General features: G+C 36.5%; 1 protein-coding gene across 5 annotated transcripts in view; it reads left to right on the top strand.

Annotated features, from left to right (window-relative positions):
- The window catches only part of GPATCH2 (G-patch domain containing 2), a 168,119-nt gene that overhangs the window by 122,961 nt on the left and 17,276 nt on the right, over positions 1–27,882 (top strand). For 2 of the 5 annotated variants that reach the window (XM_082615482.1, XM_082615485.1), the window contains exon 9: positions 27,398–27,486. In XM_082615482.1, coding sequence (XP_082471608.1) covers positions 27,398–27,486 — 89 coding nt within the window. Of the gene's footprint in view, positions 1–4,912; positions 5,543–6,428; positions 6,693–18,158; positions 18,609–27,397; positions 27,487–27,882 lie in introns of those variants that run through there. The other 3 variants (XM_082615486.1, XM_082615483.1, XM_082615484.1) reach the window with 3 other exon arrangements.

Raw genomic sequence — 27,882 nt, forward strand, 5'->3', positions numbered from 1 at the left:
ACTGACAGTGAAACCAGAAAACAGTGGACAAGTCTTCAGAGTACTGGGTGAAAATACATTGTCAGCATAGAACTATGTGCCTAGAAAAACATCTTTCATATATGAAGATGAAGTAAAAACAGTTTAAGATTTTCAAAAACTAAGAAAGTTTACTACCAACAGACCTTTGCTAGAAGACTTTTTAAAGGATGTATTTCAAGAAAAGGATCTCCCGAGGAAAGTCTTAAGATAAAAAAATGAATACTAAGCCAATAAACTGTTAAAGATTTCAGTAAGTTTAAACAACCATTGTTTATATAAGTTGATAGTTATAATATGTAATTCATAGGACTTTTCAAAAGACAATCTAAGATAGTGGAAAATAACAGCATGTTAAATTGGCAGTGTTGATGATTACAGTTCAAGTTCAATCTAAGGTCCTTGAATTGTTTGGGGTGTTTACTTCATTGGTCAGTTAAGAGATTGATACTTGATAAGACTGTATTAAGTATTCATGGTAAAATATCAAAAATAACTACTAAGTCAAAAGAAATAGAGTATGTTAATTCCAAGCCAGTTGGCGGGCATGGGGTTGAATGGAATAAAATATTACCTAAAAAAATCCATTTAAAAAGTCAATAAAGGGGGGAAAAAAGCATAGACAAAATGGGACACAGAAAAAAAAGTTAGATAATTGAATCAAGTCCATGTATCAGTAATTACAATAAATATTTATGGATTAAACTTGTCAGTTCAAAGCAAAACTAAGCAGATTTAGTTTTTCTTTTAAAATCCAACTATATGTTCTTTATAAGAGACATACCTGAAATAATGACAAAGAAAGGTGAAAAACTAAAGGATGGAACAGCATATACCAGATATACTATAAAAGAGACTCTCATACCAGACAAACTGACTTAAGAACAAAAGCCTTCACAAGCTTAAGAAACGCATAATTTAATGATAAAAGATTCAACTTACCAAAAAGTTAATAATTTTATTATTGTGTACATTCATTAAAATAGCCTCAGGAAAATATATAAAGCAAATATTAATAGCAGTGAATGGAGAAACTCACTAACCCACTATCATGGTGCTCCCACTTCAATACAGCATTGATATTATTGATAGTTTAAGCCATCAGAAAATTTGCACAACAGAAAATTAACAAACTTAATGATATTATATAAACCATTTCACCCAAACTATTAACAAAAACACATCCTTCTCAAAGACACATGTAATATTTACAAAAATTGACCACTTACCAGGCCAAAGCTACTATCAACAAATTTTAATGAATATGTATCATAAAGATCATATCCTTTAACTTGAATGTGATTAAGAGAAATCATTGACAAAAATAATTTTTTTAAAGTTTGGAGTTAAAAATACATTTTAAAATAACTCGTGTCCAAAAAATCATAGTGATAATATCTAAACTTGTGGGTTGCAGTTAGATGGTAATTAAGAAAACTTTACTACTTGAAAGTTGTATATTAGAAATTTGGTCCCAGTTGCTGTTGCAGTCAAGATTCTGAACTCTAAGATTACTGATTATAAACTATAAGAAGATGGCTTCTCTCCTCCAGGATCAACCCAGGGGGAATTTAGAAAGAGAAAATAAGCAGAAAACTACAAGAAGTCCCCAGTATTAAGGGAAGGGGCATGCTATTTTGAACTTGTGCTTATGAGATGGGGGCACACAGGTGTGCTTGTGTGCTTTGACCTGAAGCAAGAGGCAATTCAGCCTGGGTAAGGGAGAATGAGATGTGAGGAGAACCTTTGGAGTTCTTTTCTATACTAGCTTGTCACTGGCCATGGCCTTGGGACAAATGACATCTGCCCCTTACAGAAAGACTCAGATCTCTGGTCCAAGTGTTTTTAAGGATAAAGTCAGGGCAGCTCACAGTGCTGTATTTGTGAGGAGCTGGGAAAGCTTGATGGGACTAGATGACAAATTATCTGGTCTTCACTCTGCACCATACAAACCACAGAGCTGGAGGATTACAGTTCTCATTTTCCTGAGAGTGAGGAAAGGGAGCGTTTTTCAGACAGAGGAGTTATTTTATAGAGAGGGGTGTGATGATTGTGGTTTTCTGGTGCCCAGACCTCTATACTCATAAGTCAGGTTCATTCACCTCCAATTGCTGAACTGCTTTGGGCAGACAGAGAAGACTGGCCTTTCCCCATAGCATTGCCTGGTAGAATCAGATAATAAGACATTTGAGGAGAACAGCCTTTTCAAAAAAAAAAATATATATATATATATATATATGTATATATATATATAGGACTTCCATGGTGGTGCAGTGGTTAAGAATCCACCTACCAAAGCAGGGGACATGGGTTCAACCCCTGGTCCAGGAAGATCCCATATGCAACTACCCACGTGCCACAACTACTGAAGCCCACACGCCTAGAGCCTGTGCTCCACAACAAGAGAAGCCCGTGCACTGCAACGAAGAGTAGCCCCCACTCGCCACAACTAGAGAAAGCCTGTGTGCAGCAACGAAGCCCCAACACAGCCATAAATAAATAATAAATAAATAAATAAATAAATAATTTACTTTAAAAAGTATATATATATTGGATTACAGACTTCAACAGAAGCAGAAATGTTAGAACAAACAAGTCAAAAGAATTTGATTAGCATAATAAGTATTAACTAAAAGAAGTACAGGAAGATAACAATATAAAGCAAGAAATATAATACTACACATAATTAAGAACCAAATATTTAAGTCTTTTTCAATTTTTCTCAGTGGTTTTTTTTCATTGTATAGGTCTTACACATATTTTATCAGATTTATCCCTAAGCATTTCACCATATTTTTTGGTGTATGAAAATGTTGCTGAGAGAAATTAAAGATCTGTGTAACTGGAGAGATATACCTTGTTCATGGATCAGGAGACTCAATATTCTTAAGATGTCAGTTCTCCCAAAATTTAGCTCCAGATTCAGTACAATCCAAACAAAAATCCCATGAGACTATTTTGTAGAAATTGACAAACAAATGCTAAAATTCATATGAAAATGCAAAGGACTTAAATAGCCAAACTTTAACACTACCTGATTTCAGGACTTAATTTCAAAGCTGTAGTAATCAAGAAAGTGTGGTATTGGTGCAAAGATAGAAAAATAGATGAAAGAAATATACCCACATATATACAGAGAATTGATTTTTGACAAAGTACAAAGGTACCTCAGTGGAAAAAAAAATAGTATTTTCAACAAATGGTAGTGGAACAACTGAATATCCATTTTCAAAAAAAAAATTTAACTCATCTACACTTCATACCATACAGCAAAGTAATTTATAGTGACTGGAAGCAGATCAGCTGTTGCATGGGCATGGGATGAGGGCCAGGGAGGTACTGGAGGGAAGGATTACAAAGAGGCATTAAGAAACTGTTGGGGTGATGAGTATCTGCATTATCTTGATTATGGTGATGGTTTCACACGTGTATACATATGTGAAAACTTATGACAAAACTTAAAGACATTTTCAGAGATGCAGAGTCTCACAAATATAACCACACCTGTTCTCTTTCTTTACACTTTAAAAGTGGTGAGGGAATTCCCTGTACACTTTAAAAGTGGTGAGGGAATTCCCTGGCCGTCCAGTGGTTAGGACTTATGCCAACTACACCTCAATAAAGATATATATATATATATATATATAGATATAGATATATATATATAGATATATATATATTTATAAAGTAAACTCTTAAGTGGCTTTCTACTTCATTCCAAGTAAAAGCCAAAGTCTTTATCTTGGCCAACAAGGCCATATGTGTTCTGACCCTGGCCTTCTTTGTTTCCTCCTTGACGTCATCTTCTCCCACTTGAACTATGTTATTCACCTACTCCAGGTACAGTGGTTTCTTTCCCGTTTCTCCAACATACCAACCCCACCTGTGTCTGAAGTCTGTGCTCAATGTAAAAAAGGCCCACTCTCCACCAGCTCTGCTTTTTGTGTCTTCCTTCTTGTCTCTATTACCCCTTACTGTCTCTATTACCTTTAAGCTTCATGAGGGCAAAATCTTTGCTTTACTCACTGGTGTATCCCCAGTACCAAAAACAATGCCTGATACATAGGAGATATTTGCTACATAAAGTATTTGTCAAACGAATTTGACATTGATTCTGTGGCAGTAGAGTGCACTGACTGAGTCCTTATCTTGGCCTCTGTGTACAGCCTCTGCAGTTAGAGTGCCTGACTTCTGATCCCAGTTTCACCACTTACTAGCTGGGTGACCCTGAGCAAAATACGTAACCTCTCTGTCCCTCAGTTTACTTATCCGTGAAATAAACAAAATAATTGTACTTATCTAAGAACATTGTTATAAGGAATGTATGAGTTCATGCCTATAAAGCACTTAAAATAAAAGAGTTCTTACGGTAGCTGTTAGGAAAAGTCTGGTATTGTTATTTCCATCTGTGTGCTTCCTAAGCACTTGTTAAGTTTTATTTTTTGTCCTACTTTTCTTGTACATAATTTAAAATGTCAAATCATTCTATAAGACATAACAAAGTACAGCAGGCCCCAGCCTTATTTTTCCTCATTCTCTAATTTCACACTCCAAAAAAATCCACTTTCAACTCTTAGGTATTTCTTCCAGTATTGACCTAAATTACATGCTTATATTACTATTTTTTGAAGCTTTTAGTTAGTATTACCTATTGACTTCCTGCTGTGTGCCCTACACACACACACACATACACACACACACACACACACACCCATATCTGCTTTTCTTCCCCTCTTTCTTCCTAATGGTTATATCATAATATTCAGACCAAGTAAATATTTATTGTGTGCATTAGTATGATCATATATGCAGATATTATTTAGATGTATAACTTTTGTGTTGTTGTAGAGATAATTGTCTTGTTTTTCATTTGCTTTGTTTTCTATGTGCCTAGCCCAGTTCATCAGCCACCTCTACACAGAAGTGTAACTCCCCTCAATTCTCTGTCCTGGTGGCATCCTTCTTGGAGCCCTCCATTTTTCAGGTCTATTCTGGACTGTTTGCTGTCTGGACCAGCTGCACCTCTGCTGTCCTAGGACCTCTCTTCACTTCTCATCCTGGGGGTTTCCTAATCTCTCTCCTATGTGGAATTTCCTTTTCCCTGGATCCCATGCCATTATTTTTCCTGAGCTTTCTGAGAAAGAGAACAGGTGTGGTTACATTTGTGAGACTCTGCATCTCTGAAAATGTCTTTATTCTAGTCTCACATTGATTGATTTAGCTGGGAATTGAATTCTACTTTGGAAACCATTTTGCCTCAGGATTTTGAAGACATTTCTCCAATAATTTCCAGTGGTTGCCATTTCCTCTGTTCTCCTATTATTTGGATGTTGGAGCACCTTCAAATGATCCTCCAGTTGTTTTGTTTTGTTTTTTTTTTTTAAACTTTTCTATATTGTTGTCTTCAAAGATTTCTGGGCAGTTTTATTAATGGTTATGTCCCAAATGTTTTGTGGATTTAAAAAATTCTCTAATACATCGCATTTCCAAGAGCTCACCTTGTTTCTTTGAACATTCCTTTTCTACATCCTCTTTGTCCTGTTTGGTGGATGTGGTGTATTTTCTTGTCTCTCCAAGGGTATCACTCGTGTTAGGCATGAGGCAACCTGCAAAGGTGAAATAAACACAAGGAAAGACTCAAGCTTAAATTTCGTTACAACATTGAGTGCAGGATGAAAATTCTTCATCTTCTTCATTTGTGTGCATTTTTCTGTGTTCCTCCCTTGAAGCCATTTTCTTCCTTAGTATTTTTAATATTGGCTTGACTTTCCTTACCCCTTTTGGATGAGTGACTGCACTTCCCTTTTTCAACTTGTAGAAAAATACAAAGGTTAGAGAAGAGAACTGTAATTCATTGAATCAATCAATTTTAGGACCATTTACTCCCCAAATATACTAGGCAGATAAGAAAAGATAAGTGCACAAGTGGTCTGCTGTTAATGACTCAAAGCTGAGGTTTTGAAGTGCATGAGTACAGCACACTCTTAAGATGGGCATTCCTCACTGAAGCTCTGAATGAATAAAGGGCACTGCAGTTATGGCTTTAACCTCTGGAATATAGTACTTCTTACCCTCGGCTCCCTGGGGGAATTTTCAAGACCTCCAAAGAAGGGTTTTAGGGACGTATTTACCAATGCCACTGACTGTAGTGCAGTTTGGCAGTTTTCTGGGTGTCCGATTTATGGCATTTCTCCCTTTTTTGCCACACTTACTTTAATGTTCATCTAGGCTCTTTAAATCAGTGATGGGTGCAGGAGAATTGTCTCTTTTCCAACTCTTAGACTGATTCATGTCTAACAGTACCAAGGAGGTAACAACCTGAAGTTCTCCTTTAAACACATAACCCACTTTAATAATTTCAGTCAATTCCCTCAGGAAGTTCTCATCAGTAACAGACTTTGTTTTTCAAGGTTTCCTATACTTCCGCCTCCTGAAAGGGCATCGTTCCTTTGGATTTCCTACCATGCTTCTCATTCTGCAAACATCTCCTCCCAAGCTTCGTTCACCATCAACAGTGCTCGTCGTCACATGCCATTCCATCATATGCAGATAGTTACTCCTGAAATATTAATGTGTTGTATTTGTTCATATGTTTATTCTAAACATAATTAACATTCTTATACTTTTATGATATGACACTTCATGGTCCTGTAATCAAACTTTTGACTGATTCAAAAAGGTAAAAAAAGGTAAAAAAGAAAGCCTTAAAAAAAAAAGGTAAAAAAATGATAGGTATAATGTAAACTAATTTAAACAAATACTGATTATTAACAGAGGTATAATTTGATCTAATTACTTCTAGTGATACTGGTCTCATACATCTTTCTTTTGGTTTGTTGCTTCATTTTTATTCTCTGTGGGGAGCCCATATCATAGACTAGGTGTGTCAGATATTGAGTAGTGTGAACATTTTTCATCAAGACACTATCCTCACATATTCATTTGATGTGTTCTCCCAAGATTTTACATTGTGGTGGTGCTTGAAGTTACATGTTTCCTGTCTTACAGTCCTGTGTTGTTTATATCTTATTGGTTATTCCCATCTGATAATTCTTTTTGATTAGTCTGCAGGGTTTTATTTTCCAATCATTCTTCTATTTCTTCAGTGTTCTCTGTCCATTTTCCTATTTTGAAGTTTCATCTTAGTTTTACTGTGTACTATCTCTCCCCTAATATGTAATGCATGTCTAGAGTTTGTTCATGCCATTCTCTCATCTTTACATACTTTTAAACCTTTGAAAGCATAAATAAGCTCAGGAAAACACAAAGGTCTTTCAATATATAAATGCATGAAAGCATGTACATTTGTTATTTTTAAAAACCACTGCGTATTACCTGTCACTGTCAATATTTAATAATTAACAGGCATGGTTTTTGAGTTGTCGTTGCATGCAATAGATTATTAGCCAAAGTGGAACATACATACACACACACACACACACACTCAGCTTAACATTGAGACGATGCACCTAAGTGTTTTATAGAAATACTAGTGACATCTAGAGTTATTCTTTAACCTGTATCTTTCTCTTAAATTCCAGACTTCCTATTCAAACGCTTTAGTTTTTATTTCAGTGTTCAGATTTTATACTTCTCAAAATTAGAAAAATCTTTTTCTCTCCCTTCACCTCATTTAAAATTACAATTAAATAATTTCACATTTTTTCTCATATCATAACCTTTGATTAGTACCAGAAAGTTCAATATAGCCTTCCCAATTGAAAGTAAGTAAAACATGCATGAAGCAATGCCTGACACTGAGTGATGTACCGTTCTTGAAAAGATCTTGCTTTTTTAAACACATTTTTATGTTAACGATTAGTCTTTATCATTCTAAGAATCCATACAAAAAGATTGATAGTAGATCATGTCAGATCTGGCATCTTTTTTTTTTTAATTTGCCCTACTTCCTTACTTACATGATTTTTGCCATTTACAATTACTCTTGTGAAGCACCAAGGCTACATTATCTGGCAGTCTGATATGTAATTTGCAATCGAGTAAAAACATTTTATTGCCGAAATTATTTAATTTAACTTACTATTTTATAATGGCTTTCAGAAACACGTTTGTTAATTCACTTTTACTTAGTTCTTACAAGCATTACATTTTTCATCTACTAATGTCAAATGACTTGAAAATCCCTGGATGCTGTGTGCTCTAATTTCTTGTGTAATCAATTAATAAATAATAAGGAGGGAAAAATAAACCTTTTTTTCCCTTTGCTGTCACTTTCTTGCCTGATTAGTAGTAAAAATAATCTTCTAAAATGAAAAAAATGGCAATAGATTTAATCAGAAAATCAAAACAAATCCCATCACATTCACATATACACACACATACACATTCATGTCAACCTTCTTCTGTCAGGTTAGAAAGAACATTCCTATTTACATTAATACAGAGCATATTTGTTTTCACGTGATGATACAAGTCACTGTATTTTGTTGCAGATGTAACAAATAGAATTACAGCTGTTCTTTATTTGATCTTCTAAAGATCCAAAGATGTTCGAGGATTCAGTTTGCTCAGTCTTCCGCATAGTGTCATCTGTTATTTGGGAAGGAGACCTAATTTGCAACAGATACAAAACTATTTGTCATTTTGCGAGTTTGCCAAAACATAAATGAAACTATTAATTACTGCATTTCTGAGCAGCTGTTAATAAATTGGGATAACTGTTCATTAGAGTACTGGTTAATGACATGGACTGTATTTGGCTAGTGTTGCTTTTCACAGAAATGTATCAACAAAATTAAGTGTATCAGCAAAAGTAAGTGATGCTTTATTTTAATTATTTAAAAAGAGACTTACTTATCCTACATTAGTAAAGATTTAATTTAAAACAAATTCTCTTTTGTCATATTAAAACTAATGATTCAACACCATATTTTAAAGCAAGTTATACCACTCAGCATTTTATATTCTGCGTACTCTATATTCTAAAATGATGGCTTGAAACTGCTTTTAAACTACTAATTTTCAAAATAAAATTTCTAGTCCTTTATTATTTTCCTTTTTCCAAATCTAAAATTAGCGTTAAATTTTATTGTTCTAAAAACATTTACTCAATCCTCCGGATAGAAAAGTATCTTTTAGATTATTTGAATTCATTCTTCTGTGTGTGTGAATGAACAATTAGGAAGTATTCACACATTCCCTTTAATTAGAATGTATGCATTCCATATTTATTTAACTGGAATACATTTAATTGCACATGTGTTCTAATTTTTTAAAAATTTGAATAGCTTCTAGGTATAGATGTATTTAGAGTAGAAAAATTGGAAACATATCACATATGCAACATAAGTGCTTTCCAAGGAATTTAATTAATCTGTTGTACTCTATATAACCAAATTATTGTATTTTAAAAAGGCACTGTTCTCAGAAAGTCAATTCTGCCTCCTGTCCTTTTGGCATCCTGAAATTCTAAGCTTCCTTGCCAAAATTTTAAACTAATGATTATAGAGAGTTATTTTAAATTGTGATTACACTAAATAAAAGTAATTATCAGCCAGTTAGAATTTTGAGAGATTGCTTTTCAATTTAAAGTGAATAATCCACACAGAAAAGAAAAAAGGGGGATTTGCCATTTGACATATATAATATGTCCAGTGTGTGGTAAGTAAAAAAGCAATCAAGTATTCTGTGGTGAAACATTCATTACTGTTTCCCCTTTCGCTTGAAATCTGATAGATGAACTATATATTTTCAAATGACTAAAAGTATGCACAGCCTCTCACCTCTGGAACAGCAGTTGAATTTGGCCATGGTCACTAATAATAAAGAATAGTTAGCATATAAAAGCTGTTCCAGTGACCTATAGCTGAAATAAATTTGTCTTCTGAAGTCCACTTCCTTACAGACTGGTGTCTGTTTCACAGTTGGCACTCCCCAAATTGGTCCTGTGATTAAATGGGCATGGACACGGAACTAACCTTTAACTCCCAGAGATGGTTCCCCTAGGAAATGGTGACAGCACACCTGCAGGGCCACATCACAGCAGCTTGTATTGCTACTGCTGCCTGCATTAGAATTTCATTACAGGGGCATTCAGGGATCTGTTCATGCAATGTGTATATGCGCCAGAATACTTCCCAAAACAACAAGCATCCCTAACTTATTAGTAAAAGAATTGATATAAAAATTAATATTTTAAATCAGCAGTACAATAAACAAGGCCACTACTTGATAATTTGTATCTTCCAGTCCCAGAATAAACCTAATAAATCTATCTGCCACATGGAAAACACTTTCGGTTTAAAATACTATTTTATGTCTATAGAACAGAAGTTACATCAGCCCTTAAATTTTGAGGTATGTAACTGTTTATAACATAACAGGAATCATCTGCAATCTAAAAAATTTAATGAGTATATAAGTAATTAGAATGTTTTATATATTTTTTTAATTTATTTATTTATTTATTTATGACTGTGTTGGGTCTTCGTTTCTGTGCGAGGGCTTTCTCTAGTTGTGGCAAGCAGGGGCCACTCTTCATTGCGGTGCGCCGGCCTCTCACTATCGCGGCCTCTCTTGTTGCGGAGCACAGGCTCCAGACGTGCAGGCTCAGTAACTGTGGCTCACGGGCCCAGTTGCTCCGCGTCATGTGGGATCTTCCCAGACCAGGGCTTGAACCCGTGTTTCCTGCATTGGCAGGCAAATTCTCAACCACTGCGCCACCAGGGAAGCCCAATAATTAGAATTTTTTAATGTTTCACTTAACAATTTATAAATATATTCAAATATTAAACTATTAACTATCACTTGTTTTAGCTAATTTTAATTATCTTTCACTTCTGAGCCAATTTAAAAATAAGTTCAAATATCACAAAATAATGTCCCATAGAGTTAGAACTATGTATTTAAAAGAATCAATTTCTTCATAATCAGTGTTTTTCCTTGCCCTTTCTCTTTAGAAATATTTTTTCATCACCCCGTAGTGACTTGTTTGTATACTAAGATATTGTTGGGAATTTATCTTTTGTTTATTTCATATACTTCTGATCAATTCCAACTCATGCCCAATTATATTACACTAAATTAACATAATTCAACAGATGTTGATATTTAAATGTTTTCTGGCATTCAAATCTTGGACAGCTGTCTTCGAGCTTGGGGAAAAGGCAAACATTTAGAATTAAATGCTGAGCATATGCTTAAATTACTAATTAGAAAGATGGAATAAAAACTATGCATTATCCTTTCTAAGGACAATAAACCTCAGATAGGGATTTCTGTAATCTTTTTATATCAGGTTATAGTCCAGGGATGTATACAGACTAGATGACATGGACTTCATGGATAACTTCATTTAATTTCAGATTTGATCACTTTAAAATTATGGAGTCTCACTAAGATATGAAAAACCTATAATGGCTTCATACTGGCAGTCTTAAGAGTTGAAAAGATGCCTTTTCCCTTGCAATGTCAGGATGGTAAAAGCAGTTTTTAACAATATTTTATTATGGAAAATGTCATCATAAGCAGAAATACAGAGAAAAATATAAGCTCAAAACTGCAGCTGTCAAAACTGTCTTAGGTAATTACATGTGGCCAACCTTCTTTCATCTATATCTTATTTTGATTGAAATATATCAGTATGTTTCCCTAAAAAATAAGTCTCTTAAGGAAAAAAAACACCATACCATTATCACATCTATTAAGAAAGCAATAATTCTTTAATATGTATGAATGTGTATGTATATGTGTGTTTAATTACAGCTGATACTCAGATGTCTCCAATTATTTCATAATCTTTTGTCTTATACATTGTTTAAATTGGGATCCAAATGAGATCTATCTGTTAAAATTGGTTGACATATATATATCTCAAGTTCCCATTGATAGGCCCTCCTGCCCCTTTGTTTTTTCCTTGAAATTTTTTGTTTGAAGAAGTTAGATTAGCAGGTTCGATTCCTGGTCAGGAAACTAAGATACCGCACACCATGTGGTGTGGCAAAAAACAAAAAAAGAAGAAGAAGAAGAAGTCAGATTGTCCTATAAAGTTTCCCACATCTGAGGAATGTTGCTGATTTTATCCACATGGTGTCATTTAACCTATTCCTCTGTCCCTTGAGTTTTCTGCAGTGGGTATTTCGAGCTAGAGAATTGATTTGATTCAGGTTCAGTTTTGTTGTTTTGCTTCGGCAAAACTGTTCCAGAGGTGGTGGCCTAGACTTCTCTCCCTTCCACATCTCTTTCTGTGATTTATTAGCCATAAAGATGGTTATCCCAGTTCATTCACTAAGGGTCACGGAACGGTGATATGTTAATTCTGTCCTCTCACTTTGGTTCATTAATTGGATTACTTCTGTTTCAAACTTAGCCCCTTCAAATACTTGATTACTCTGAGCTACAGATCATGTAGGTAAAGCAAGATAAATACTTGCTCCTTTTCCTTTAGCCATCAGTTTTCAAAATTAATTGATTCCTTACACTTTCCTGAGGTGACTGGTGAAATGTTATTCTATTTTTTTTAACGCATTGATTTAAACAGATCCCATGTGTTTCAGTCCATTTGTTATCATCCTAATTGATGTTAAAATTGTCCCATCTTTGGGCAATGGGAGATTATTTAAATAGGTTCCTGAGTCTGTTTCCTTGCTACGAGACTTTGCTTTCTTCCTTGCTTTCTGGTATGTTTATATTTCCAAGGCTACCTTGGACCTTTTCTGGCCTAGACCAAGAATCAGCCATTTCTTTAAGAAGTGCTGATTCGTTTACTGGGAAATAATTTTAGAACCCACAATCTGCATATTAGGGGTGTCATTATTTCGAGGCCTTTTCAGTGAAATACTTAGATTTTTTTTTTTAACAAATTAGCTCATACTGATAGTTCCAGTTCAAATTCAAGACTTCATTGTTTTTGTATTTTCCATCATTGGCTTTAATCTGTCTTTTTTCAACATAAAAAATATTACCTCTGGTGACAGCATAATAATTGTTCATTTTATTGATCCCTCCATACATACACAGTAGTCTCAGAATCACCATACCATCATGACCACTGATAAAATAATTACTGAAAATAGTTTTTTAAGTTTTTCCCTTTTCCTAGTCTTTTTGTACTTCGTCTATATTTCACTAGGAATGCACAAATTCCTGTGTTTTAAAGTCACTTGAAATAGTTTCTAAGTATAGATATATTAATCCATAGTTAGGTTCATCAGTTTCATTTTAGTTTTCAGAGACTGCTTTTAAAATTTTATTTGTTTTATAATATAAAAATAGTTACAGGTTCCACAATCAAATCTCCTCAAGAAGTTACTTTTAAAGAAGTCTAACTTCTATTCAGTCCTCACCACTTGTTTCCCTCCCCCCGTCATATAGGTAGCTATTGCTTTGTTTTGTTTTCTTTATGGTTTACCCTTCCATTGGCTATTTTTTTTTCTATTTTTAAGATAAGCAGACATATCTTTCTCTCCCTATTTTTCCATTTCCTTTTCTCTCACTCTCACTCTAGTATACTGTTTGATTTTTAGGAGGCTTATTTTTTGTAATAATTATCTTTATTTTAATACTTTTATATAACAGCCTTAGTCCCCTTCCCCTTTTGAGGGTGGGGGGCTATTTGCAGTTGGTTCTCTGCTCTGAGCAGTATTGAAATAAGCTAGGAACCTCTTTGCCCTTCTCATTCCTCTCCCACACATTTGTTTTGAAGTTAATTATTTCTCTGCTAATACCTACAGGACGGTCAGCAAATTTATTCTATTTTTCCTATATAGCTTTCATTTCTTTCCATTTTTAGATAGTTGTACTATACGTATGTGTGTAACATACATATAGTCTGAGGCGTATAGCCATTCAATACTATACTGTCTCCTTAGTTTCAGTTCTAGTTTTAGTTTTAATTCATTTAGTTTTAATTCTATGAATAAATATGTTTTTAATGATCCCTATCTTATCTGAAGTCAGTGCGTCTCTGCTCTTTCTGTTGTCTGAGGTTTATTCTCTGGCTGATTCCTCCAGCAGGTCTCATGGGAACAATATTCCCTGAGTCCCTGCATATTATTAATGGTTTGTTCAGACCCTGTATATTAAAAGGTCACTTTGGGCAGATATACAATCCATGGCTCATATTTTCTTTCCTTAACTATTTCAAATATGTTAGTCCATTGTCTATATAAAATGTTGTTTTCAGTGTGTGATACAGTCTGATTTTTCTCTCACATATAAGTGACTTGGTGTTGCCCAGATGCTCAGTATATGTTTTTCTTTTCTTTAAAACCCAAGGGTTTGACTAGACTCTGTGCTGATGTTGGTCATTCTATGTGTTTTTCCTAAGGATGAAGTAGGCTCTTTCAGTGGTAGTTTTATTACTTTTAAAATAAATTTCAAGATTTTCTCCAATTATAATTTTTCATATTTGTTTTGTATCATTGCTTTGGTTTTGTTTCAAAATTTTCTATTATACATATATTGGATCTCCTTGCCTACCTTCTGTAGCTATCACTTTCTCTCAAATCTTTTTTTATTTTTAATGTTTTTATCCTTTGCATTTTCCTTTCTTCATTATGTTCTTCTTTTACTTCTTCATCATATTTATTTACTCTTGTGTCCTAGTTCCATTTCATTTCTTTTTTTGCCTTTTATTTCTGTTGTTTTCTGAATGCTGTCATCTCTCTGGCTAGTTATTGTTGTCCAAGAGTTTTGGGTTATCCTACATGTTATTATGTGGATTCAAAAACCACAGTGTCACTGCCACCATATTCTCAGAATACTCTAGTTATGACTTTTTTTTAGAATTACAGGAATCCAAGACTTCCACATAACATGCCTATATTTAAGTGGCAAAATAAGTGATTAGAGTAAGTGGTCAGGTTTACATTTCTCTACTGATACAATAGCATGTCATGGTTTTCTAGTCTTTTAGTATGATATTGCTTATGTTTCTTTTGAAAAATAATGTTCAGCAACTTCCCTGGTGGTCCAGTGAGTAAGACTCCATGCTCCCAATGCAGGGGGGCCAGGTTCGATACCTGGTCAGAGAACTAGATCCCACATGGATGCCACAACTAGGAGTTCACATGCTGCAACTGAGAAGGCTGCATGCCGCAACTAAAAGATCCCACATGCCACAACTAAGACCTGGCGCAGCCAAAATAAATAATAAATAAATATTAAGAAAAAAATGATGTTCATGCACAATTTCCACACATGTTTAAGGGCTTTTTGTGCCAAGTGAATAAAAGGCACTGGGCCAGGTGATACGTGTAGAACCAGGATGTGATATCCTGATCAGGAAACCCTAGGCACTATCCTTTAATCCTTTCAGTCTCTCACTCATGTCCCCTTCATTCATTCCCCACAGCCCAGCCAGAATGGCATTTGGAAATCCCATATATATTTGAGTGTTCTTAAAAATTCTTAATGGCTTCCCATTGCCCTTAGGATCAAGTCCTAAACATGGTTTGCAAGGTCTTTCTTGGTCTTACTGCTCTTACTATTCCAGCATCATCTCCAATTACTCTTTGCCTTGAACACTATATACCAGTTCATATAATAGTTCATATAGGGCTTCCCTGGTGGCACAGTGGGTGAGAGTCCGCCTGTCGATGCAGGGGACACAGGTTTGTGCCCCGGTCCAGGAGGATCCCACATGCCGCGGAGCAGCTGGGCCCGTGAGCCATGGCCGCTGAGCCTGCGCGTCCGGAGCCTGTGCTCCGCAACGGGAGAGACCACAGCAGTGAGAGGCCCGCATAGAGCAAAAAAAAAAAAAAAGCTGGTTTACATGTAAAAGCTTGATTTTGCAGATATTTATATCCCGAAGCCCAAGAGAAGAACCAAATAAGTTTTGTGGTTTTCTATTTCCATAAGTAAACATTTCTTTATTATAGAAATTGGAACCTCAATAAAAATACTGATTATCATAAAGACAAGTTACTCTAAAAACTCTGGCATGCCTTGTTAAATTTCATTCAACAACTATTCAATAAGTACCTGAATTAGCAAGGCTTGTAAGAGCCAAGGGAAATTTACTTTAAAAAATAAAACAGATATGGACCCCACTGCCTTCAAGGAATATACAGTCTGGTTAGAGGATTAGTTCATGTACATATATAGCTTTAGTTGAAGGTAGAAAACATTGTTTTCTCCAAGGAGTGAGAAATTATTCTGGAATGGCAATCAGAAGAGGCTGCATAAAGGAGGTGGCATTTTAACTGGGTCATAGCATCCCAATTGAATTCCATCAATAAGCAATAATTTAACCTAAATTCAAGTAAGTTTATATTAAATGGTAATGCTGTCTGACATATTTTAAAGTAGAAATAACTCCTTACCTCTTTCAGAAGTTTAAGACATTCTGGCCCGTTATTAAAATAACCAGTTTTTATTACCTCCTCATTATGTAGATAAAAGTGGCAACCATATTTTCCTTTGCTTTTCGGTATTCTTACTCAGCAGATGCCCATTACAGCATATAGAATTATGACATCACTTTAAGTCCCCTCTCAACAAGCAAAGTCATGGACACTTTACAGAAGTCAAACTGAGCTCAGTCTTAAGCCTGTATCTGCCAACTCAATCATGCGAGTGAATTGTAGACTCTATTGAATGAGCAAAACCTCTCAACTTCAAGAGCTGCCTTGGAAATGGATCTACATTTGATTCCATCTCTTCATTAGAGCAGTAAATTTCTGACTACAGCTGCAATAAAATCCAGAATTGTATCTACAAAGAATTATGGTCAGGCATTTTTCCACTGAATTTAATCATCAATGTAGTTGACAAACTGGTTAATTCAGTCAAACAGGCAGCTTCATTCTTTTTTTTCTAGAGAATTTAAAATAATTGTGAATGGACAGATTTGTTGAATTTCTTAACACTTGATGCTACAAGGGGATGTCCTCTCCTCCCACTCCTTTATAGGGTCCAGCTCCCACCATACTGAATTGCTTACAGAGCCCCAGATACAGCACGTCATGTGTGCACCTCAGGGTATTTGTGCCTCTTCAGACGTGTTCTCTCAGCTAAGGGCCTAGAATGCCTTACATGCCTGCTTGGAATTCTCTTTGAATATTGAGTTGAAATCATTTTCCCACATGACTTTAACCCCTAGCAGATGAAAGCCATACCTTTTTTATTTCTCGATCCTGTTTTATGGCATAGGGCATGGCGCACGTTACCTTTTCAGTAGATGTTTATTAAATGGAGTATAATAACTGAGTTGAATGAGGTCCTATGGTATAGGGGAAAAAATGATTCTTTCAAGGCAAGTGTTCCTTGGTTCAAATATGAGAACTTTATATTCTGTTTATGTGATCTTTGACAAGTATCAGTTTCTCTGGACCTCAGGTTCCTCAGACCTGGGTTTTTGTGAGGATTAAACAAGACAGTATGTGAAAATGTTTAACATAATACCCCATATATAGCTGACAGTCAATAAGCTTGGATGTTCCTGGTAATTTAGATAATAAATTCTAAGACTTCAGAAACCAACATGTATTCAAAATAATTTTTTAAGATAATAAAATATATTCTCTGTCCTGCCCTTTTAACCCCATTATTCCCTGAAGCTGGTAAAGGAAAGAAACTCAGCACTTTTGTTCCAAAATGCTACTGAATTTAAAGCTGGGTTTAGAGTCAGAAATTATCAAATAGGACAATAAGTAAAAAGTCAATTTGACAAATATATTCAAATATTATATACTGCACTGAATGAAGTGGATATGAAAATGAATAATGCATGGACTTCACTTTAAAAAGTTAAGAATATTAGGAATACCATAATTTTATTAATAGTTATAAAATGGCAACAATACCATCCTGGGAAACATTTCATAGTGTCTGATCAGAGAGAGAATGTGGGATTATATCTGCATCTGTAGTCTGATCTGATGGTTCTTTTATGTAAGATGCAAGATGTTATCAGGACCAACATCCCAATTTTTTAAATATAGACACATATCTTCTTGCATTTAATGGAGATATCCAAAAGAATCCTGTTTATTTTGAGTAATTTTTTATCTCTCCTAAGAGTCAATACTAGCTTTATCATTTTTTAAGGAAATTAGAATAAACTTGTTGAAACTCTATGCTGAATATCAATGATAATCAGATTCCAGAAATGTATAGTTATAGCTAGGAATCAAGTAAATTAAGTCAATATCAGTTTACTAAGTGCCTATTTTTCCTAGGTACTATGGTGTGAAGAATAAAAGAATACTCCAAGATGCCTCAAATATCTTAGATTCTGCCTGGAGAGACAATATCAAAATTTGAAGTCAGGCGAAATGAATTTTTCTCCATTTCCACAAAGTGGTGGCCTGCAACTATAACTATGTGGATTTATTACATCGTATAGTAATTTCTTATTCATGTGTGTCTCCTGCATTAGGCCATGAGCCCCTCAATGGTAGGAGCTCTTATTCTTCTTTGTGTTTCGTTTAGCGTCTAGTAAAATACATGATTCATAGTCAAGTTTTGTTAATTGTTAAATGAGTATTTTTGAGTGAATTTAAATAACAGTTCAAGAAAGTGTTATCCTAAAAAATGCATGATTGATTGCCAAGTAGAATGCGGAGGCAACAGTTGTTACCGTAGTTTGATTTGTTTTAGTTCAATAAATATTTACTGTTTTGCTCATAGATGAGAGGCACAACTAGCTTCTGTGAATTAGACATGGTGCTTGGCCTAAAATTGTTTCCAGCGTATATTTAACTGACAATCCACTCTAATCCGAAAGCAACTTGAGGACATACAGTAGGACAAGTTTAATGACAGAGATATGCACAGATAGGTAAGAAATATAAAGAAAAGGCACTTGGAAAGATAATGAGCTTAGTAAAGTTTGAAGAAGAGAAAGAACATTTAGATTTAAATGCCCTGGGAGAACTTTGAAGGGAGAAAGGGCAGGCTCTCAAAGATGGCGGAATTAGGAAACATGGCAAGGAAGTTTTTTCTAGTGGGTAGAACACACTGCTTGTGTGTTAGCATGTATGCATGGACTTGGTGACTGACAATTCCTTAAAACAAAATCAGAAGGAATTGAACAAATATGGGAAGCATGATGGCGGTACCAGGGAAGCTAAAATGTAACAGCAGTTCTCCCATATAGATTTTTTGAAACCTTCCTGAATAATCTGCTCTCTGAAAAGATTAAGTTTCCTCCTGATGTGAGCATGTCCTCATTCACATACACTCAGAACGTTCTAATATCTACCCGAATTGCATAAAACAACCTCCACCACTTTCAGGTACCATTTGTTTAGAATAATGAAGAGGTACAAAAAGAAGAAGCATTTAAATGAGCTGCTTAGGGATACAGAAGTGTGTGTTTATTAACCCACACAAGGAATGATATCACCAGCATCACAGACCCTCGGGGCTTTAGATAAAGCATGGAACACACCGGTGGAGAGGGAAGTACCGAGTGGTGGCCAAGAGAAAAATCTGTGGCAGTGGGCTGACCTGAGAGAGTCAGTGGGTTTCAGACTCACAGGAGGATTGTGGGTTTTTAATGAGTTTTTGAAATGAAAATGAGTGCTTTATTCTTACGTGCTATGACACCTTTAAAGCCAGCAGAATCAAACGTTAAGGAAGAATTTACTTTTCCTATTAACTACCAAAAAAATTCCTACTTGTTATTTAGAAATGACCCTAATTTATATCCTTATTATAGCGTATTGATAGTGTTGAGATGTGATGAGTTTATACCGTCATGTGTTTATTTCGTGGCTGTTTCCTGAGACTCTACACTAGGCATTCTTCTGGTTGTCTTATACCATTGTGTCCCCTGTCCTGTGTGATCCTGGGTAAATTATTTCACTTCTCTGTGCCCTGGGCTTCTTATCTATAAAGTGGAGATGGTAATAATAGTACATTTATTAGCTAACAGTTATCAGTTGCTTAGTGTGGGCAGGCACTGTACCAAATGTTTTACACCAGTGCTCCTTAAATAAAATCTTCAAAAAACCTTTGAGGTAAATACTAAACTAATCCCAATTCTTGAGGGTAAGGAAATTGAGGCAAAGGGAGTTTAAGTAACATGCCAAAGATCGGTTAAAATCCTTCTCAAACATTGACAAATATGGTGTAAGTTAGCCTTTTCGGAGAACTAGTTGGGAAAACAGAAACGGCAGCGTCAGAGGAAAGAAATTCTGTCGGAGACTCAGGCAGATCAGGCCAACAGAACCTAAAGCTTCATCTAACAAACACCTCCGTTTCCACAGTGGGAAAAGTTCCACCATGCCTTTGACAAAGAAATACCCCCAGCTGCAACAACCACTTACATTTATTAATCCTCTTGTTTGCTGTTTTCTAATTCATCTCGTTATAATTTGTATTTTTTGTTGTTTGTTTGTCCCATGCTCATGGTAAAAATAAAGCCCAATATTAAGGTGAGGCATAAAGAAGAAAATTCCACCAAACGCCATCACATTGGAGATAATCGTCACCAGCCTTTCGTTGCATAGTTTCCATACCTTTCAACAAATACATATGCATGGTCTATAATTTGGAAATATTAGTATAGTTACTATGAAGAAAAGTAAAGCAGGGTGAGGAGATGGAGAAATGAAGGGGTCGCTTTTTAGGTAGAACACAGGATACGTGTAGATATTTGGATGAGGCTTTTTGTTTTAAACTTACATTATTAAATTCTACTGTTTGTGATACTGTAAGTAGAAAAGGTGGTCTATGTGTATAGCATATTTTAAATATTCCATAGAAATTTTATAATAGGTATTTTCGATTATGAATACTAGTTTGGTATCAATGTATAATGTTCGGTGTTAATGTCTCTGTTAATGGTTCAAAATCAGAGAGGAATCATGGACCTTCTTGATAAAAAAGTATGCATACGCACATTTTGCACATGATTTCATAAGGTTCCCGGACCACCTGAAGCCTCCCACCGTCTCCCCCCATGTCACCCCCTTGCTCACTACTGTTCAGCCAAGTGGCTCTGCTCTGAGGACCCTGGAGAGTCCTTGGCTGCTGGGGCAGTGACTCTGGTCCCTGAGCTCCCCGAGAGCCTCCTGACACACAGCTGTCCCTCACCCTCGCTGGGAGCTCCACGGGGGATGTGCTTATTGGCATATAACCTGGCACAGAGGAAACGCACAGGAAACATTAGTTCTGGCAGCAGCCACCAGATACCTGTATGTAGCAGGATAAAGCAGATCGGGAAGATGTAGGTCTGGACTTGAACTCTCAGACGAGGTGGAAGAAGCGCCAACAGGACAGACCCTTCTGAAGCTGTTGAGGGGAACTGCACCCTGGCAGGCAGATCACGGTATCCAAGGGGTGGAGCGTCAGACAACAGGTAATCGGAGGTTATTGAACCGCAGCGTAAAGAACCGCCCAAGCAGGTAGGCGGTGACAGGAACGGGGGCCAGGAGCAGCTGAAGCTTGGAGAAGGTCAGCCTGCAGCGTTAGAGACAGATCCAGTTACCAGGTGCATTTTAGCATCTGGGCAAGTCCAGGCAATGACCTAAATCTAAAAGAACGAAGATAGGGGCTTCCCTGGTGGCGCAGTGGTTGAGAGTCCGCCTGCCGATGCAGGGGACACAGGTTCATGCCCCGGTCCGGGAAGATCCCACATGCCGCGGAGCAGCTGGGCCCGTGAGCCATGGCCGCTGGGCCTGCGCGTCCGGAGCCTGTGCTCCACAACGGGAGAGGCCACGACAATGAGAGGCCCGCATACCGCAAAAAAATAAAAAATAATAAAAAAATAAAAGAACTAAGATATCAGAAGGTTTATAACGAGATAGGATATGTCCAAAGTAAAGCAAGGGTCCAAATCCTGGGACACAAGTACTGAGTTCAGTGCACCGAGTTATAGCTTAAACTACCCCTTGCTGATGTGAGGATTGTTCCCAAGCGAGGGGAAATGGGCTTGAGACAGAACGTGACGCCACATGACGAAAGCCACCAGAGAAAGAAGGCACCAGAACCAACAACTGATCAAACAATACCAAATGCAAAAGGTTTTGCGTGCACAAGAAGGGGCTTTGAAAGAAAACATCATTAAAAACAAGGATTTAGGGCTTCCCTGGTGGCACAGTGGATTAGAATCTGCCTGCCAATGCAGGGGACACGGGTTCGAGCCCTGGTCCAGGAAGATACCACGCGCCGCGGAACAACTAAGCCCGTGCGCCACAACTACTGAGCCTGCACTCTAGAGCCCGCGAGCTACAACTACTGAGCCCACGTGCCACAACTACTGAAGCCCACGTGCCTAGAGCCCGTGCTCGGCAACAAGAGAAGCCACCACAATGAGGAGCCCGCACACTGCAACGAAGAGGAGTGCCCCGCTCGCCGCAACTAGAGAAATCCCGTGCGCAGCAACGAAGGCCCAACACAGCCAAAAATAAGTAAATAAAATAAATAAATGTTTTTTTTAAAAAGCAAGGATTTAGCGCGATCCTGGTACTTAAGAAATATTTATGCTCAACAGTACTTGATATGTGCATACTGGCACAGAAGGAAAAGTGCTAGATACTGATGTTTACTTGTTAATATGTTGAGACATATTGACACTGAATAAAGCGGAAGAGAGGGTGATTTGGATCTAGAAGGGAAAGTTCATGTAGGGCTGGATTTGCACCGACTGTTCCTCCAGTGACACCACAGACCCACTTCATTTCTGTGCAGCTGATACCCTGTCCAGGCTTATATTTTTCTAACTGACAGTGAGTGTTCTTGCCAAATGCCAGGGCCCATAGTCACATCTGTTTGTCTCTTCTCTGCAGCTTGTCCGAGGCTGCTCGGGAACACATCTTATCCAGGGGGCAGCTTTCACTAGGCCTAATTCTCTGAAAAGCCAAATGCGCATACAATGAAGAGACAAGTTCCTCTTGTCTTCTCTTTAATATTATTGTGTTTGACACCGCCTGCTTCAGACCTTGTCAGCCCTTGTCAAAAGACAGGTTCTCAGGCAAGGTGGTCCTCCTTAGTATTTTTTGTCTCTGCTTTGTGGGGGTTTTTTGGATTTTTTATATTTTTGTTTTTTACTTTTTTTTTCCTCTGGATGAAATGCCCACTTTCCCGCCACCACCCCATTTGAAAGGATGACGGGATAACCAAGCGGAGTCTGGCTCAAAAGCAGAACAAAACGAAGATTTCCCTTTGAGCTCTGCTTTCTAATATTTAATAGGAAAAGTTTCAGAATGAGTACAAAGGGAAACAGTGTTTCAAATCATAGCTGACACTGCTTATTAAATCCATAACAAAAAAGCATTATTTCTTTATCCTTTCCACTTAAAGATATGTGTGTGTTTACCTCTAGAATTTTAAGGTGTTAGTAGTTACAAAGTTACCAGGTTCTGACTTTTCTCCCCAGCAAAGGCTTTCACTGACACAAATATACTGATAGGGCTGATGGGTAATTTCCTAACAGTGCCTTACAAAAGGACCTTAACATTTTTTAACAACTTTGGGTCTGTTCATAGGACAACATATGGTCATTCTTCAAAACACCACAGCCAGAAAAACTAAACAAAAACCAAAAATTGCCAACCATCACCTTGAATAATAATCCACATGTTCTGCTTTGCAAAGACAAATGACTCATTTAGGCGCCAACTAGGCTACCTTTGAGACGTTCATTGATTTTAAATTAAAAAAAATAACTGCTCTGTTTTGCATGAAGAATGACAACTAAATAACGGAGTAGACCTTGCTTAGGTTATTTGTAGCAACTCCGTTGCACCTGTCTGAAGGAAAGGAGGGAGGACAGGCTTAAATGAGTAATCTTACTGATCAATAATCCCGATCTCTCAGTGTGCTGTAGCAGGTAGTCAATTCTTGATAGAATTACTGAAATACAGCTCGCTGTTTTTCTTATGGCTCAGGTCTTTGGGCTCAGTGTACTGACTTTATTAATTTAACTTTATTCTCCTTGAATGTTTGTCTCTTTTCCTTGATGTAGCTACATTGGGGGTCGGGGAGGGGAGTTGAAGGAAAATGTGCTGTTCCACTTGTTCTGTACAGATACCCAAAAGGGAATTTGGGGTCCAGCAGATGAGAAAAAGGCTTAGAAGAGGGAGTTGTTCTTGGAATTTGTTTTTCACCCTCTTTGTAAACAGGCCTTCCTAATAAGTTTGAACAGTGTAAAAAAAATAATAACGTTTTAAAGGCGATATGGACTTGGGAGAATGGTTTTTCAAGCAATTAGAAGACTCCGGTTACATACCACTAGTGCAAGAACAATGTAAGTAGAAACTAGCCATCTTAATAGTCACAATGAACAGCTACTGTGTATTCTTCTAATGATCTCTAAAAAGGTATTTCTTCAGAAGAAGTTTCACTGTGTGGCATGATATTATTCTTAATTATAACAGAGACAGATAACCTGGGAGGAACTTTGTGTCTGGACTACTCGCAAACCTGGTTACTCTCCCAACCCCAGCTCATCAGCATCCCATGAATCTGGCCAGCTTGCTTCTGCTAAATGATCTTTAATGACCCCACAGCAGCTATAAAATCCAGACACCTTCACGGGGCAAATGTGGCACATATGGCCCATGGTCAAGCCCCAGCGTTCTTCTTCCATCATATTATATAGTTCCTCTGTAAACACTGCTACCCAGACATCCTGAACTACTCAAAATTCTCTGAACAGAACAAACTCTTTATCATTTAAAAATACTTTCAGCAACAGGTATAGAAAACCTGACCAGCAGTGGCTTAATCTAAGCATATTTATTACGTTTTAACAAGAGGATAAGAAGTAGATAGTCCGTGGGTTGGTTTTCACAGCTCCGTAACAGAAGGGCCACACTCCAGAATTCGGGTTCCCACTTTATTCCCACTTCCAGAATGTTACTTTCCCCTCCTCCTCCTCGGCTATTCCTGGTGGCCGCGCCTGTCTGGTACATGCTCTGTGGAAGGTAAACTACTCCAGTCTTTTTTCTAGGGGGGAGGTTTCAAGAGGGATCGGAGATGTGTCAGGATAATGTTGTACAAATAGGTAAAATCATGTCTCTTTTACAGATATAAAATGAATATGCATTTGAGATTTTAACTCATTGATTAATGAGGGAACCAGACAGATGCTATAATGGGTTCAAAGGAGAAATGAAAGAAGCACAAATGTATATGGAGTAAGGAAGATTGAATGAACTTACCAAAAGCAAACTGGCTTTCCCACAGTGGGGAGGATTGTCCTTCCTCAGGACAGAACTCATTTGAATTACTGCAGACAAGAGTTATTTTCCATTGCTTTCAGTTATCTAAACTTAGAGTTGTAAAATAGCTCCCACAGAATCAGAATCAGGTAAGTAGAAGGGTGTACTCTATAGTTTTCCATTGAAGCACCGATTTTTCCCTACAAAGAAAAAAGGTATATTCAGTAAATGCTTAGAATTGTTATAAGGACTAAATATCAAAATGTCTAGTAATATTAAGAAAGTTCATTGTGCCTGCCACTAATTATTTCATATATTTTGACTTAATCTCCTCACTCAGACTTAAAACTCTTCCAATAATAAGAACTGAACTTTCCATTTCGTTGGTATCTTCTACTTCCTTTTTCCTCATTTTCACCATCACTATGGAGTCTTATGCTAAGTCAGCATTAGATACTAATAATTGCTTGCTGAATAAGTGAATTCATTAATTTTTTATAAAAAGGATGTGATACTGGGCTTCCCTGGTGGCGCAGTGGTTGAGAGTCCGCCTGCCGATGCATGGGACATGGGTTCGTGCCCCGGTCTGGGAAGGTCCCACGTGCCGTGGAGCGGTTGGGCCCATGAGCCATGACGGCTGAGCCTGCGTGTCCGGAGCCTGTGCTCTGCAACGGGAGAGGCCACAACAGTGAGAGGCCCGCGTACCGTGAAAAAAAAAAAAAAAAAGGATGTGACTTTTTAATTTTTTAAATTTTGATATAGCTTTAAAAATAAATATAAAATATAAATATATTTATAAAATAAATATATAAATATATATTATATATAATATATAAAATAAATGTAGCCATTTATTTTTTCTTGGTATTATGAGCCAAAACCACACTTCAAAATCCAATAAAAATGTTATAGTTATACATACTAGTAAACATTTTGACATGTGTGTGTATGTATTTCTGCAAAGTTAATCATTAATTGAATGAACTAATTTTTTAAAATATTTTAATAATTATAAATATTTATAAAAGAGAATCATTATGCACTCAGTACAAAGGGAAGAGAAAACTAGATAAATACCTGTTTGCTTCTACCTATATTGATAGATTTTCACAGTATGCTTCTTTGGTTGTATATACCCCTTGGATTAGCCAGCTCATTGATTGTACTTTACTTTGTACATTATAGATAGAATCTGTATTTAAAGTAATTTTACTCCCCAACTCCAATTTTTCATTATATTTAAACACCTGGGTGTAAGTGTGGAAGTATATATTTTGAGTTTTACCTGAATTAGTTTCTTCCTTTTACATTTTTCTCTAATAATCTGGTTGTTTTCTAATTGGGCCCTATAAAACTTCAGTATACTACCACATATCTCTCTGAATTACTAAAAAGTCATGTTTTCTAGTAAACATGCTTTATTTATTTCTGCTTCATGATCCCCAGGTAGTATCTCAACCCCATGTCCGGGATTATAATCCAGGACATGAACATAAGCGTCCTCTACAGCTTGAAAATCTTGAAGACTTTTCCATCTTTTCCATCTTATTAGTTTGTCTTGATTTCCAATTGAGCCATTTCTAATTTTTCCAAAACTCGTAAATTTAGGAGTCCATGTTAGACAGAACAGTCTAATTCTGAGTAGTTCCAAGAGTAGCAGAAGGTCTGCTTCTTAGTTCTTATACATCATGTCTTTACAAAGGTAATCCAATATCATGTTAGCTTCTCTAGTATCAATATCAGCATTAATGCATTCAAATTGTTTCCTCACCTAGCTAATAAATAATTAACTAAAGAATTCTAATCCTGTGAATTGTAAGGAAGAACATCACTATTTCCTTCTATTTAAAATGTTTTAAGAGAATTCACTGCCACATAATATCCTAAAAGAAACTGATCATACTTTTCCTGTAATAAACGTTGTTCTGACAGTAAAGCATTAGTAACCAATTGATAACCTAGCAACAATATTGTGATCTCTTTAGATAATTAATCTTAGCTATTTTCCTGTCAGAAGCAACAGTGCTTGATTTTATGTTGAGCCAGAAAGATTGCCAGTTTTGAAAATTAAAAAGCATTCCTTTTATATTATTCATTCCAGTAACAATTTATGATGGCGCATTTAGCTGCTGAACGCTTGTCAACAAACGTAATTATGTTTCGATATAAACAAGATTGGTGGTTTTACTAGGCTGCTCCATCTTTGTTGAGAATGTTTTGATTTAGGTTCAGATTATACAAGCTGTGTATTTATGTGTCATTTTTCCCCTCCTTTGTTAATAGTTTTTTCTGATAATTACTTGTAGGCAAACAAGCATGCATTTAGGATCCCTATGCACTGGAGACATCAAACGGAGAAGAAAAGCTGCACCTTTGCCTGGACCTACTACAGCAGGTAAAAGAGAAAGGGCTTGGGGCAAAACACACATATAAAGTTCATAAATCATCAAGAGTAAAATACAGATAGCCCTTAATCACTTGCACTGAGGAAGCACAGTTACAAGAAACCAGTAAAGCAAATCATTTGCCTTTGGTGTCAGGATGTATTGTGTGTTCCTTGTGTAGGTTTTTCAGGCCGCTGATCACTAAAGTATTTCCTACACACCTGCAAAACTGTGTGAGGTATTACAGGATACAGATACTTCAAAAGCTGTGTCTTTGGCCTCAAGAAAGTTACAGACTTATTGGGAAAACAAGGCATAAATTGATGAAAAGCTAAATAACCCCAGAGGAAATTAATAGTAATGAATTCACAAGTATTGAAGCAGCCTCAAAACACAAGGCCCATGTG

The sequence above is a fragment of the Mesoplodon mirus genome (assembly GCF_964341445.2).
Source record: "Mesoplodon mirus genome assembly, chromosome: 3".
In the NCBI taxonomy this organism is placed as follows: domain Eukaryota; kingdom Metazoa; phylum Chordata; class Mammalia; order Artiodactyla; family Ziphiidae; genus Mesoplodon; species Mesoplodon mirus.